The following is a 14,203-nucleotide window of genomic DNA, read 5'->3' on the forward strand; positions in this document are numbered from 1 at the left end:
AACATAAAACAGTCCATAATTAATTATCTCCTTAAACAAATAATTAAGAGACTTCTTCATATAATCATCTCCTTAAACATCCAAATATGGTATTGGGTTTTGCTCCTCACATGGGATCAAAAAGGTTACTTTAGAAACTCCAAATCATTAGCCACTTGATTATCATTCAACTTGATTATCATAATTCATAATAACAAATTCCATTTTTTTTTTGTACTTTTATTTATTTTGGGCTCTTACTGAACCTTAGAGCCCACTATACGCAGTAGACTGTAGACTAGTAGTAGAGTCCTAGCCCAAACCTTCTCAACTACCCAAAAAGCTATCAAAAATAAGGATAAAGGGGTATTTCGGGCAATTACAATTTATTACTAATTAGAATCGTTTCAAATCTTTTAATGAATAGTTTATTACTTATTCAATTGTTATAAATTATACTTATCAACAATAAAAAATATTAATGTTCAAAATTCTATGTCAGCATATGTACCTAGTCAAATGAACACTTAAATAAAAACGAAGGGAGTGTCAACGCAAATACAAATAAAGCAAGCACATCTATTGATAAAAAATGAGGGAGTATGTTGGCTTCTATAATCTATATCAGCACATAAGAGTATTGGCATATATCAACATCTACTCATCCATTTGAAAGGCTAAGGCTCATCTAAAACTCATCGTTTTATACCGAAAACCTACCATTTTACACAATTTACAGCCTGCAATCCAAACCTTTAAAATATTACGGAGTACATTCAACATTCATATATGGTCAAAATGATGAAAGCATTTAAGATACCAGATCATTAGTAAAAATGGCATTTTCTCTGAAATAACATGACTATCTACTGTTTACTGCCAGAAAATAACAAACAACTCATGACTCATACTAAGGTGGTATCTTGGAGGTAACAAGATGGCAGTTTGCATTTTATTTTCATGTAACATAACAAAATTTACCAGTGAAGTACTTACAGATTGGGGCTCCACAGTGCATTATTGCTGCACTGCACTTCATAATGTACAATAATATACTGAATCAAATGTCAGAAAATACTTTATATGATCACAAGAAAAGCTTGAATTTAGCAGAATAGAGACCCCACATATATTCAATTTCAAACTAGGGAGTACTACAAAAACTACCATCAGTTGGTATGGTATCTCTAAAATGTTTCCTTTTTTTACAGCCTTTTACACCACATGGTGAAAATTTAAGATATCTGATGTTTCTCCTACAAAGTACTACTAAATCTCTTGATGATTCCTAGCTTGCAATAATTGGTACCAAAATATACACATTTCATTGTTTTTTTATGGTCTAGTTTTGATATTAGTACTAAGATATATTTAATCACTGTTCTGGGATATTACTTCGCCGAATTTGAGGAAAAGTTGGGCATCTGAGGTGCTCATTGTAGGGCAGTTGACCATGTGCGGAGCTTTGAGGTTAGCATACTCGTTCATGTACAAGGGCATCTGCGATGGTGGGAGAGGAGGTAATGGGTTAAGTGCTGCTTGTTTGACTGGCGTTTCTGGAACGAAGCTTGTGAGCACACGGGTTACTTCATGCATTGTGGGGCGATCACCGGGCTGTTTCTTGGTGCAGAGGAGCGCGAGTTGGAAAACCTTCTTAACAACTCCAACATCTTTGCATGTGGCTGTGATCTCTGGATCAACAGTTTCCATGACTGCATTATTTGCTGCCTTGGATAAGATCTACAAATTTTTGGTGTAAAATTGTTAGAGGTTATGCAACAATAGATGAAGCAGAAAGAAATTAACTTAAAGACACTTGGGAGTACTACCATGAAACAACAAGCCAAGAAACATCTTCACATCAATAAACTTTTAGTTTGAAACAAAATTTTACAATCTAACAAGCATCACATTCAAATAGACGAGGAAGGAGTCGAAGAAAGTGGGTGTATAGAATTTTTATTCAAGGTGATTAAAGCTATCTACCCCTACGCAAACTTCTTTGTTGGACAATGCAACTTTACAAGTATATTAAAGTACAAAATTAAGAGCATATAAAAGATACTCGTAGTCTTTTTTATCTAATTGTGAGATGACAGTTGACAATTGGTCAATCCCAAAGATTGCTTGAACTAAAATTCTTTGATATATGACTCATATTCCCCTAGGTCACTTTAGTTACTAATCACGGGAACTAGCAGATGCATGACCAAAAGCAGTGTGGGTTAATTTAAAAGATGAGGCTGATATGGTAATGAAATTGTTCTTAAGGCCGGGAGGATACTAATGTGAGCAAAGGAAAGAGTAAGGCAAGATGTGAATTGTGATTCAAGGAATAGAAGTCCTTTTCATCTCATTCAATATGCATACACGCGTAATTATAAAGGACAATGGAACATTAAACATAGAGGAGATTAAAGATAGACCGCTAAACTGACCAGGTGATGCAGATTTGATTCATTGTCCACAGCTTTTCTTCCAGTCAGCAACTCAAGCAGAACAATCCCATAGCTGTAAACATCAGACTTCTCCGTGAGCCGTGAAGTGCGAGCATACTCAGGGTCTATGTATCCAATCGTGCCCATCACATAGGTTGATGTGTGGGACTTTGAGGCGCATACACTCTTGGCAATACCAAAGTCGGTGAGATGTGGTTCAAAGTCCTTGTCAAGTAAGATGTTAGATGACTTCACATCCCTATGGATTATACGTGGGCTGCAGTCATGATGAAGGTATGCAAGCCCCTGAGCAGCTCCCAATGCTATTCTAAGACGAGTATCCCAGTCCAGCTTTTTCTTCTTTGCGTGCCCTAGGTAAAAGGTAAACCAAAGAATAGAAAAATCAAAACCTAGTCCAACAATATTAAGTGCAACATGGTCGATCAAATCACTCCATAATTCAAGTAGCAACAGGAATTACAATGAAAATGAAAGGAAGAAACTAGCCGCACAATGACTGATGAAAGTGCCATCATTTTTCTTAAAATTCTAATGTCACCCTTTAGTCACGTAGTAGTATTAGTACTAATAACACACTTTAAGTGAAAGTACTATAATTTTTTTTTGAGGCGGCCAGACATCAAGTTAATGCTAGTCCTCATAAGCTTAAATTTGAGCGACATTATTTGAAACTAATAAAAGCAAATGTGACAAGGAAACTAGGGGGTCTAACTGACCAAGTGAGGGGAGGATCCTAGACATGAATAAGCCTTAACAGATACAAAGACTTGCACAGGAGGAAAAATGACAAAAAGTTACCATGAAGAAGGTCCCAGAGACTCCCATTATCCATGTAATCGTAGAAAAGTAGGTTTCCAGATGGGGAAAGGGAGTATCCCTGCAAGCTAACCAGGTTCCGATGCTTTATACTCCCAACTGTCTCAAGCTCTGTCTCAAATTCTTTTAAAGATTGAGGGTAGTGGGAGTAAAGCTTTTTGATAGCCACGGGTTTGCAGTTCTTCAGCACACACTTGTACACAGTACTGGAGGCTCCATAGCCAATGATGTATTTTTCACTCAGGTTCTCTGTCATCCTCATGATGTCATCATATACATGAAGTGCCATGTTCATGTGAAGGATCACTAGCTTTGGTGAAGAATAACTGACCACAGCTGAAATTAGGCAGTAATCTTGCGTTAAACAGCTTAAGTATGAGAGAACAAGCAACATGGCAATCGAATATTGAACCTAAATTAATCAATGCTACAGTGCACCCCTTTTTAAAGAATTCCCTCTGAACCCAAACCCAGAAAACAAGAATTGAGCTGTAGTTAAGGAATATGGATACGTTAAACTCGTGGAGCAGTATTGAAAGTAACCTGGTTTCTCCATCGAACCATCAAAAAATGGAGCCGGTTTTTGAGGACGGCAAGCTGCAACTAGAATCATTAAAAGAATCACAAGTGCGCCCAAAGCAATCCCCAATATGGCTGCCTTTGGTATAGAAACTGCAAAAACACCAAAAGAATAGAATAAACAACACAACTCAAAGTACCCTTCAGGGTAAACACAACAGCAACTCATTCAAAGAAAAAACAAATGCTCACGAGAAATAGTACACGGGTTACTATGAGAATAAGAAATCAACCATAGGTAAAATGAAATATGGAATGATATACAGATTACAATAACACTTGGAACCGCACAGTTTCAATAAGTGGATCATATAGAAAATTCCTTTTGTTCACAGATATCGCCCTTTGCAAGTGTACCACATAAATGGAGTTTTATTTTTCTTGTCACGTATTCAACTTAGAGAAGGCAATACGGAGAAGAGAAGGTAAGGGTTGAATTGGAAACTCGTCAAATTCTACATTGAATTACACCCTGACACAGACTTTAATATGAAAGGATTTATAAAAGCTTTAAATATTGCTAAACAAGAGGGTTTCCATACAGATCTTATGGTGAAGAGCTACAAAAATATTTAAATAACACAATATACAATATGCAAACCATGAGTAGTGACTACCTAATACATCTCTCCAGCTCACACACTTTGAAGTTGAAGCATTTACCTTTGCTAGCAGTAGGGGGATCATGACAACCTGAACCACGCCAGTATCCACATAGATTAGGGTTTCCGATGAAGCTGTGTAACAATGGCAAGAAAGTTAAAAGATAGAACATGAAAAGAGCAGAAGAAATTTTGTAAAATTCAAAAGAAAACCCCAGCACAAAAAAATTGATTTACATAAACTGATACATATACAAGCCTACAGGGCAAAAGCTTTTACCTATTTGGTGAGAATCTTGAAAAATTGTTACTTGTAGGAATGTCACCGACTAAGTCATTGTACGACACATTTCTGCAATAAAACACATAAATTGATTAGCTGACACAACAAGTCAACAAATAAGGCAAATTTGAATAGAGATGCCAATAATTATCGAGGAAGATGGAGAGGGGCATAATAACAAGACTTAAAAGTAAAAATCTTGGTAAAGAACATACAAAGTGGCAAGGCTGAGACAATTCATCAGTGACATCACATCTCCAGACAAATTGTTATATTCCAAACTCCTGCCATTATTTTGTCATAAAATAATATGTCAGGAGAAAATAGCAAGAGCATAGAATTAGAGTTATCATCAGCCAAAACTTACAGTGAGAACAAATTCTGCAGCTGACCCAACTCTTGTGGGATGGTACCAGCAATATGGTTACTAGAAAGATCTCTGAAACGCACGGGAACATTTCATGTCAGGGGAAACAACTAATCTAAAAAGAGTAAAACAGACTGCAGATAGGAGGTATGAACTCACATGTCCACAATACTCCTGAGATTTCCAAACTCAGCTGGTATAAATCCACCTATATGGTTTCTGCTCAAGTTCCTACAATACAAAGAACAAAATGAGCAACATTAATGAACTTTTTAGACATTGAAAGGATTAGTATCACCACATGGCGAAACATACAACTTAAGAAGATGCTCCAAGTCCCCAAGAGGTGACGGAATGGATCCGCTGATTATGTTGTCAGAAAGGTCCCTGAACATGATCAAAGTGTACATAAGTATCATCATCTACAGAAAACAAGATATTTCAAAAGGTGAGACTGCACATAAAAACTCACAGCGTATCAAGATTCCCCATTTTAGAGATCTCAAGTGGAATGGGTCCTTTTAACTTGTTGGATGAAAGGTTCCTAAAGATTGTCTCCGCCAAGTTAGGGTTAGAACTTGAAAACTATTACTAGATTAAATAATTCTACTCACTAAATTCTCACGGAATCAAATAGATTAAACACTCACAAGTATGTCATACTCTCCAGCCTTTGGAAGGCAGCTGGGATTGTTCCATTTAGCTTGTTGCCATGCAGATTACTGTCACATAAAAAAAGATAAAAGTTACCTATAGATATTCCAAGACATTAAATAGTTGCAGGGACCAACATATTGAATGTAACTCACAGGCTATTGAGATTAGCACAAGAACTAAGGTTGCCAGGAATGGGTCCTTCGAGTTTGTTGTTGGCAATATTCCTATAAATAAACACTGTGTAAGACACTTGAAAGTGATGTGAGCAACCTTCCCTCAGCAGAAATTAGTATGATTACTACTTACAGGTCAAACAAGTCCGTAAGCTTCCCCAACTCTGGAGGAATATGTCCAGAGAGCTTGTTATCATTTAGTTCTCTATCAGGTTCAAGGAGAAATGACAATATTAGTAATGAGTTGGAACATATAAATACAGCTATAATCCAGGAAATTGTGACATAGAAATCTGGCAATTGTTGAGTTCATGAACACATACAAGTAATGAAGTTTAGTCATATTTCCTAGCTCCGCAGGTATTGAACCAGTTAACTTGTTACTATGCAAATATCTGCAAAATACAAATTTACTCAAACAGCCCATAATGCAGATTGACAAACATTTAATAGCCAGGAATTGAGTGTGTACTAACAGTTTCTCAGTATAGCTCAAATTTCCCAATATTGGAGGGATTGTCCCAGTCAAATGATTGAAGCTTAAATCTCTGGGGGAAAAAAATCAGCAAATTAGAATGATAAGAGTGAATAGTAACAACCATGTAAAAGGTACTCCATATATCCATATAGAGCGCTGGATTCACTTAAAGGAAGACTTACAACACTGCAAGTGCCTGCATCAAGCCAATAACAGAAGGAATTTCCCCCGAAAGTTGATTTCCTTGCAAAGACCTATCCAAAAAGTGCGATTTGGTTAGAACTTATGTTAATAAAAACCTCAATTTAATCAATTAAAGAGCTGAGATTGCATCTTCATACAAAGTTGCAACTTGCAAAAACCCTATGTTGAATGGAATCTCCCCAGTAAGCTGATTGTATGACAGGTCCCTACAGTATAATTAAGATAAACTCCTTTCAGTGATTGAGCCGCAGAGCAAGTAAACATAAGATATCTTAAGTGAAGGTTAGTGACATACAATACTTGGAAGGCAGTACAATTGCCTATACTCTGGGGGATAGTTCCTGTCAAACTGTTGTTTCTAACATCACTGCAAGATTTAGAAGAAATCATGATATTAAAACACAAATAGGTGACAAAAGTGCTTAAACTCCATATAAAGCCAACATTATACGAAGTAGATGACTTACAAGTACCACAACCCAGTTAGCTGGCACATATCAGGTGAGAGTGATCCGCCCAGATTGTTGCCTCGAAGCCCACTAAATATCATTGAATAAATATTCCATTAAGTAGAAATAATTTGTTGATAATCAAATCTTTAAAATAGACAATACAGCCATACAAGTAGCCATAAACTTGCTCTAAAGTAGCTTTGACAAAAAGCTGGTATACTTACAGATATTGCAAAACCTCATTCCAATATATAAGCCTAGGAATTTCCCCTGTCAAAGAGTTCTGGGCCAGGTCTCTGTAAAAAACCGGTGAATCAAAAGCTTAGTCATATTATGAACAACTATGTGCAGATAAGCACACAATTGCAACTCAAAAGACAAGTTAAGAGCTTTACAAGAGTTTCAAATTTGGAATCTGCGAGAGGGTGGATGGGATTGGGCCTGTCAATTGATTATTCTTCAAAATCCTGGAAGACAATAGACATGTAAAATAAGAGAAGTTTATTCATCAAAAAAATAACAAAGCACCAATTCTTCAGAAAATCCCTTACAATTCTTCCAATTGCTTCAACTTTGATAATGAAAATGGTATATCTCCATAAAGCTCATTGAATGACAAGTCCCTAAGATCAGATTTTCATCAAATTAGTCATGATAACCTTAGCACATAAGACAGTTGGAAGAGCTAGCCTCCTAGGGTCCAAATAATGAAATCAGCGCGCAATATCTATTTAATATAATAAATCAAACATACAAGTATGTCAATGAAGAGCAATCACCGATCTCATCGGGTATTTGTCCTGATAGCCTGTTTCGACTAAGATCACTGTTCAAAATCCATCACATATATCAGCACTCAATCATACAAGGTAAGGAAAAGTGGAAAAGTATAGCAAAAGGTGGTACAATGTACATTGATAGCAAGCTTTTAAGATCTCCAATAGCCGGTGAAATCTCTCCATCAAGATTTAGCCCTGAAATATTCCTAGATAGATACCACCACCCAAAAGGCAGACAAACATTATAAACTTTACACAACAAACAAACCCAGCATGCAAAACAACCAAATATAATGATAATGACTTGGCATGACTAACTTAATAAGATAAGAACAAGAAGCATAAATATCATGTCTCCATTAGTCGTCACATTACTAGCTCAAATTACACTATCGATGTGACTACTAATTCCGGCCGAGCCCAACGGGGAAGAAGATACAGTTAGAAGACTCACAAGGCGACGATGTTGAAGGTGGCATTGTCACAGGTGACCCCTCTCCATACACAGTAATCTGATGATGGTGAATCTGACCAGTCATATAAAACATTATCTACATCCCTAATTGACTTCTTAATCTCCAACAGTGTTGCACCTTTATTAATCCCAAAAGCAAAAACAAGTTAACAACTTAATTAAAGAAATAAATTCATTGCACTAAAATAAAATGATTAGACAGAAAAAGGCATCTCACCTACCCAAATAAAAAGGGAAACAAATAGCAAAAATAACATAAAACTTTGACATATCTAAAAAGCAAAGATAGAGTTAAAAATCACTCTCAAATGATAAGACTAAACATAAGTACATCCTTCTCTTAAAAAATTAAAATAACGGCTCAAATTGTTGTTACCTATATCAACGACAATTATACCCCTCTTATAAAATATAAATTCATCAAAAGCCAATTTATTTAAAAAAAAAAAAAGTAAGCGGATAGAGCCGCAAAGGTAGTATCATAGACGGGATTCGATCCTAGGTCTTGGGTACGAGTCGTACGATTAATTAAAAAGATGATTAAGGACAAACCAAGAAGATGATTAAAGACAAAAAAAATGACATTATTATATTAATCACACATAAAGTAGGTAAATTAACTATGTTTAGACAAAAGACAAAAACCATTAAAAAATGATTTCAGAGAAGAGAGAGAAGAAGATGAAGATTAATAGAACATACCATCGTCAGAATTCACAGAACCCAAACTACAGAGTAGAAGAGAAGCTAGAAAAACCCAAGCTGGAAGACAATGCCGCCATTGTTGGAACCCACAGAAAAATCCCACCTCCATTTTTCACTTTTTTTTTCGCAAAATTACTTAAAAAAAACCCACTAAAAATTCCACAATTTTCTGGGTTTTGTCAAGCTCAATCAACCATTTCTACCCAGAAAAAATCCCACCATTTTTTGAACTTTTTTAAAATACCCTCTAAAAAAAACAACAGAATTCTGGGAAAAATGAAGTTGAATCAACAATTTATCAACTGGGTTTTCTACTTTAAGAGAGAGAAAGAGTAAAAACAGAGTTAAGAAGAAGAAGAATCACGAAGAAGTTGCCAATATAATCAATTGGGAAATTCTCTCTCATAAGACAACAAACAAAAATCCCCATTTAAACACAATGTACATTGCATTTCCTCCTCTTCAAATCTACCCAGTTCCCAATTAAATTTTGTAGAGATAGAAAGAGAAAATTATGATAAAAGGAAGTAGTCACTGTACAATTAAAAAGAAGAAAAAGACTAGTTTTTCAGCTCTGCAAAATTTCTGGGTTATTATCACACAACACAGCTAGCTAGTACTCTGCTTTTTACAAATTTTCTCTCTCCTCTAAAACTCAGACAATTGTATTAAATTTGTAGTATATAGGGGAGCTCAGCTAGTAAAAATAGCAATAAATAAATTTATTTTTTCTGGGTAATTTTTTATAATCAATTTTTTATTGAATTTTGAGAGGAGAGAGAAAGAGAGAGAAGTCGCTTTCTTGCTCTGTTTTTTTTGGGAGGAGAGAGAGAGGAGTCTGAGCATCTGCAGACGCCACCCTTATTACTACTTTTTCGACTTGACAGCGATCCTACTTCTTTTTTTTTTACTAAACAATTAAAAATTTATACCACCCCTCTCTCTCTACAATTTTCTCGCTCCTCCATATCATTTGTACCATAATACAATATACTTTCTCAAAAAATCACCCTCACACATGGTATAAAAAAAGTTTACCAACACACTTTCTCTCTTCTATTTGTATGAATTATACACTTAGGGCATGTTCTCATTGACTCTCTCTACAATTTTCTCGCTCCTCCATATCATTTATACCATAATACAATATACTTTCTCCAAAAATCACCCTCACCCATGGTATAAAAAAAGTTTACCAACACACTTTCTCTCTTCTATTTGTATGAATTATACACTTATGGCATGTTCTCAATGACTGAAATGAACTGAACTGAGCTGAACTGAACTGGACTGAACTGAGTTGAGATGAACTGAACTGAACTGAGCTGAACTGAATTTCAACGTAAGAGAACAGACCCTTAATTAAATTATAATTATATTTTATTTTATGTTGAAAATAACTAGTTACTATTTATAAAGTTAATTAAATAAAAATAAGTCATTCAGGTAGAAAAAAGTGAATTTCAAAAATATATAAAACTATATCAATATTGGTGTCTATGTGTATGTCTTGAAAAATTATGAACAATGGTAATTTTTTCATAATTTTTTACTTTATAATTTTTTTTTAAAATGCAATTGAAAAAAAATAGGGATATTCTCATTGGTAAACCTATACTTTTTAACTTTCTCACTAGTGAATTGTGAAAAAACTTATTATCTTTGGTAAACCTAAATTATTGATTACCATTAATAAATGTTATTTTAATAAAAAATCATTAACTATGGTTAGTTTTTTGTTTTTTTAATAATTAATTTATTATAAAACTATATTGAAAAAAAAAAAAACCCTTCCCCACCCAACCTAGCGACCACCCACCAGCAGCCCCGCCCTCTGCCGGCGTTTAAGCCCTGGCCGGTGAGGCCTGACCTCCCCCACCCTCAGAAGGCGACGCCCGACGACCTCCCCATGCATCCTCGGCCGGCGACGCCCTGCCTCCCCCGTTCCACCTTCTCTCTTTCCCCTATCTCGACACCTCTCATTTCCCCCACCTAACACCTAACCGCCGCCCACTAATCACCCTTAAAATTGACCCCTTTTCCCGACGACTCCCCTCCCCTTTTCGCGCATCCCGGAAACCTTGAAACCCACCCAAAACGACCTGAAAATCTAAACTCGTTTTCTGAGTTTAATTTCAAATCCCTAAACGGGTTTGGTTTTTTTTGGTGTTTTTGGATGAAATTTAGGGTATTTGGGCCAGCGACCCCGCATCGGGAAAAAGGGGGCAATTTTGTGGTGGTTAACGGGTCGGCGGTAGGGCGTTGGGTGGAGGAAATGGGAGGGGTCGGGATGGGAAAAGAGAGGAGGTGGGGCGGGGGAGACTGTCGCCGACTGGGGTTGGGGGAGATCGGGTAAGGTGGGTGGCGCCATGGGTTGGGGGAGGACGCCGCACCCAAAAAGATAGGGTTGGTCGCCGGCGTCGACGGGGGTGGGGGTGGCGGTGATGTGAGGTGGCTGGGCTATTGGTTTTTTTTTTCTTAAAAAAAAAAATTAACTATAGTTAAATATCTAGTTAAATTCATCATTAATGTTATATTTGGCTTAATATAAAAAATTAAGGTTTACCAAAGATAATAAGTTTTTTTCTCAATTCACCACTGAGAAAGTTAAAAAGTATAGTGTTACCAATGAGAATTTCCCTTTTAAATAAATAAAAGATGTATGACAACCAGGCCACATGGCGTGACCTAGTTGGTTCATGTTTCACGTGGAACGAAGCAAAAGTTTACCATGGGATGGTATATACCATTTGATGGTAGGGGTGAGCATGGGACGGGTACCCGTACTGTTAGTACTAACGGTTCGGGTGCCCGATAACCAAAATCTCTAAAAGTGATATCCATAACCCGAACCGATAAGTTCGGGTACCCGGATTTTCGGATCGGTTATCGGGTACCCAATAAGATATTTAATAATAATAATAATGAAACTTAATTATGTAGTTTTTATGATATAATTTATCACTAATTAACAACAATATCATGTGATTTTGACCAAATTATTAATAATATTACTAATCATTGATATTATAAAGTAATTATGAAGTAAAGTAAGAGTTAAGATTATAAAAAAAATAGATTTAAGTAGGGAAAAAAAGCAAAAAAAATGTTTATCGGAACGGATCGGGTAACCGTTAATTTTAAAATGATACCCAATAACCATATCCGATAACAAATTATCGGAACGGGTACCCGAATCGTTATGATTATCGGATCGGGTACCCTAATTTTCGGAACGGTTACGGATCGATTTTTCGGGTTTTCAATTTTTCGGGTAGTTTTGCTCAGCCCTATTTGATGGTATAGTTTTATGGCACCAAGGTAGTAAAAATTTACAGCTTTTGGATGAATATTTACACCGTGGTATAAAATTATACCACGAGTGTTGATGCTCTAACGAACGCTCATAGAACGTTACATGAGTACTCGTATTTAAAATGAGCACGTACTTGTATATTCTAAAGAGGTGTTCCTTTTAATTTGTATTAATCGCAACACTAGGGTGTTTACAAAATTTAATACTCGTACAGAGTAAAATTTATACGATAGGGCAAAAAAGAGAATTATTTATAATACTTTGTACTCCGTATGAAGTATTGTTAGTAGGAGATAAAAATAATAAATAAATATTACTACGTAGTAGAAAAGAGAAATATTAAAATATTTGTAGAAGTTGGGTTAGTGGAATAGAGAAGTTACAAAATAATGGTGGGTCCTTTCTAAATATTGAAGAGTTGAAATTAATATAAAACGGATGAAAAAAGAAAATGTTGCGATTAATACGAAAGGAAGGGAGTGCTCCATATTAATTTAGAAATGCATGTTAAAAGTATACGTTGGTCGATATAATTATTGTTCATTTTAATTCAATATTTTAACTTTTAGTACTGTAATTTTATCCAATGTCGCCAAACGTTCATTGATTTTTGCCTTTTTGTAAATAAAATTACTTATTTAAACTACTCCGTATAGATTTTGAAAAATAAATAATTTGCTGTTTTAATGAATAACTTTATGGAGATTGGTAAAATTGAAATAATTGATTTAGTATAAGGTTTGGGAAGGGGGACTAGGGGTAGTACGTAGTAGAGTGTGGACAATTTTTCTCATCATTTTTACATTTATGGTTTGTAGCATTAGTTTGGTAGTTATGCTTTTGCCCATTTTTTTACCACGAGTCCATGAGTACTTGTACCTCTCTTGAATTTATAGGCTTATGGGTCAATTTGTACCAATAACTACGATTAAGTACGGATTAATTATGTTTGTGCATGTAGTTGAGGAAAAAAAAAATTACATATTGTACATAAATACGACGTATTTCTTACTTGTCCTAATCAAATTACATTTTTACGGATTATAAATACTGGACAAAAAATTTCGCAATCAAATATTTATCATTAGAATAGGTATTATTTGATTACGGAGTATTTTGTGTTACACCCATGTGGGCATGTGGCTATGTTTCTATTTGATTAGACTAAGAGTATGTTCCGATTGACTGAACTCAGCTGAACTAAACTAAACTGAACTTATTAATTAGTGATTTTTAACTACGAATTAGTGATCTTTGATTATTTATTGATTATTTATTACTGATGCGGTTCCAAGGCATCAATATTGTTATTATAATTATTTTAACAATATTGATGCCTTGGAACCGCATCATGATACACCAATTTGATACGTGAAACCTTTGTCAATGCAATCAATATAATGGAAATAATACGTGAAAATATTTGTATCCCAATTATCACCATAAAAGGAAGTTGTAGAAATTTGACTTGTTGCTACCAACTTAGATAGTTCAAATGTAACCTCCTCGTCAACAAAACTAGACAAATATACACTTTTGTGCTCCATAATTTCTCTTTCTTCTACTAGTTGTTCATGAGATTGCTCTAAAATTGGATTTGTAAGATTATCACTCGGTAAAGATACAATCTTTTCCTCGTATATAGCCTCAACAATTGGTTGCTCTAGTTTCTCTTTCTCATAAGACATATCTTGTACACCACATCTCACGTCACAAATTTGAAAACGAGCATCAATTCTATCCAAACATTCATTCATTTTCTTGATTTCCATCATAAATGCTTCAAACCAACTTTTATTTTCCATGTTTATGTGGATGAGAAAACACACAAAACCAGTTCAGAAATTGATCGAAAGTACGAGGACCAAAACCCAATGAA

General features: G+C 35.3%; 1 protein-coding gene across 1 annotated transcript; it reads right to left on the reverse strand.

The window, feature by feature from the left end:
- Positions 1 to 1,084: 1,084 nt before the first annotated feature.
- LOC145642033 (LRR receptor-like serine/threonine-protein kinase ERECTA) lies at positions 1,085 to 9,812 on the reverse strand. The gene is made up of 27 exons (XM_081693103.1): positions 9,006 to 9,812; positions 8,283 to 8,421; positions 7,963 to 8,034; positions 7,804 to 7,875; positions 7,601 to 7,672; positions 7,445 to 7,516; positions 7,274 to 7,345; positions 7,065 to 7,136; positions 6,893 to 6,964; positions 6,735 to 6,803; positions 6,576 to 6,647; positions 6,392 to 6,463; positions 6,239 to 6,310; positions 6,049 to 6,120; positions 5,895 to 5,966; positions 5,736 to 5,807; positions 5,558 to 5,629; positions 5,401 to 5,472; positions 5,245 to 5,316; positions 5,086 to 5,157; positions 4,934 to 5,002; positions 4,716 to 4,787; positions 4,497 to 4,570; positions 3,798 to 3,926; positions 3,237 to 3,590; positions 2,418 to 2,788; positions 1,085 to 1,719 (listed from the first exon to the last, which is right to left on the reverse strand). The coding sequence occupies exons 1-27, from the start codon at positions 9,115 to 9,117 to the stop codon at positions 1,351 to 1,353; spliced, it is 2,982 nt and encodes a 993-aa protein (XP_081549229.1). The 5' UTR covers positions 9,118 to 9,812; the 3' UTR covers positions 1,085 to 1,350.
- Between the last annotated feature and the right edge of the window lie 4,391 nt (positions 9,813 to 14,203).

The sequence above is a fragment of the Chenopodium album genome, chromosome 8, assembly GCF_948465745.1.
Source record: "Chenopodium album chromosome 8, dcCheAlbu1.1, whole genome shotgun sequence".
NCBI lineage: Eukaryota > Viridiplantae > Streptophyta > Magnoliopsida > Caryophyllales > Amaranthaceae > Chenopodium > Chenopodium album.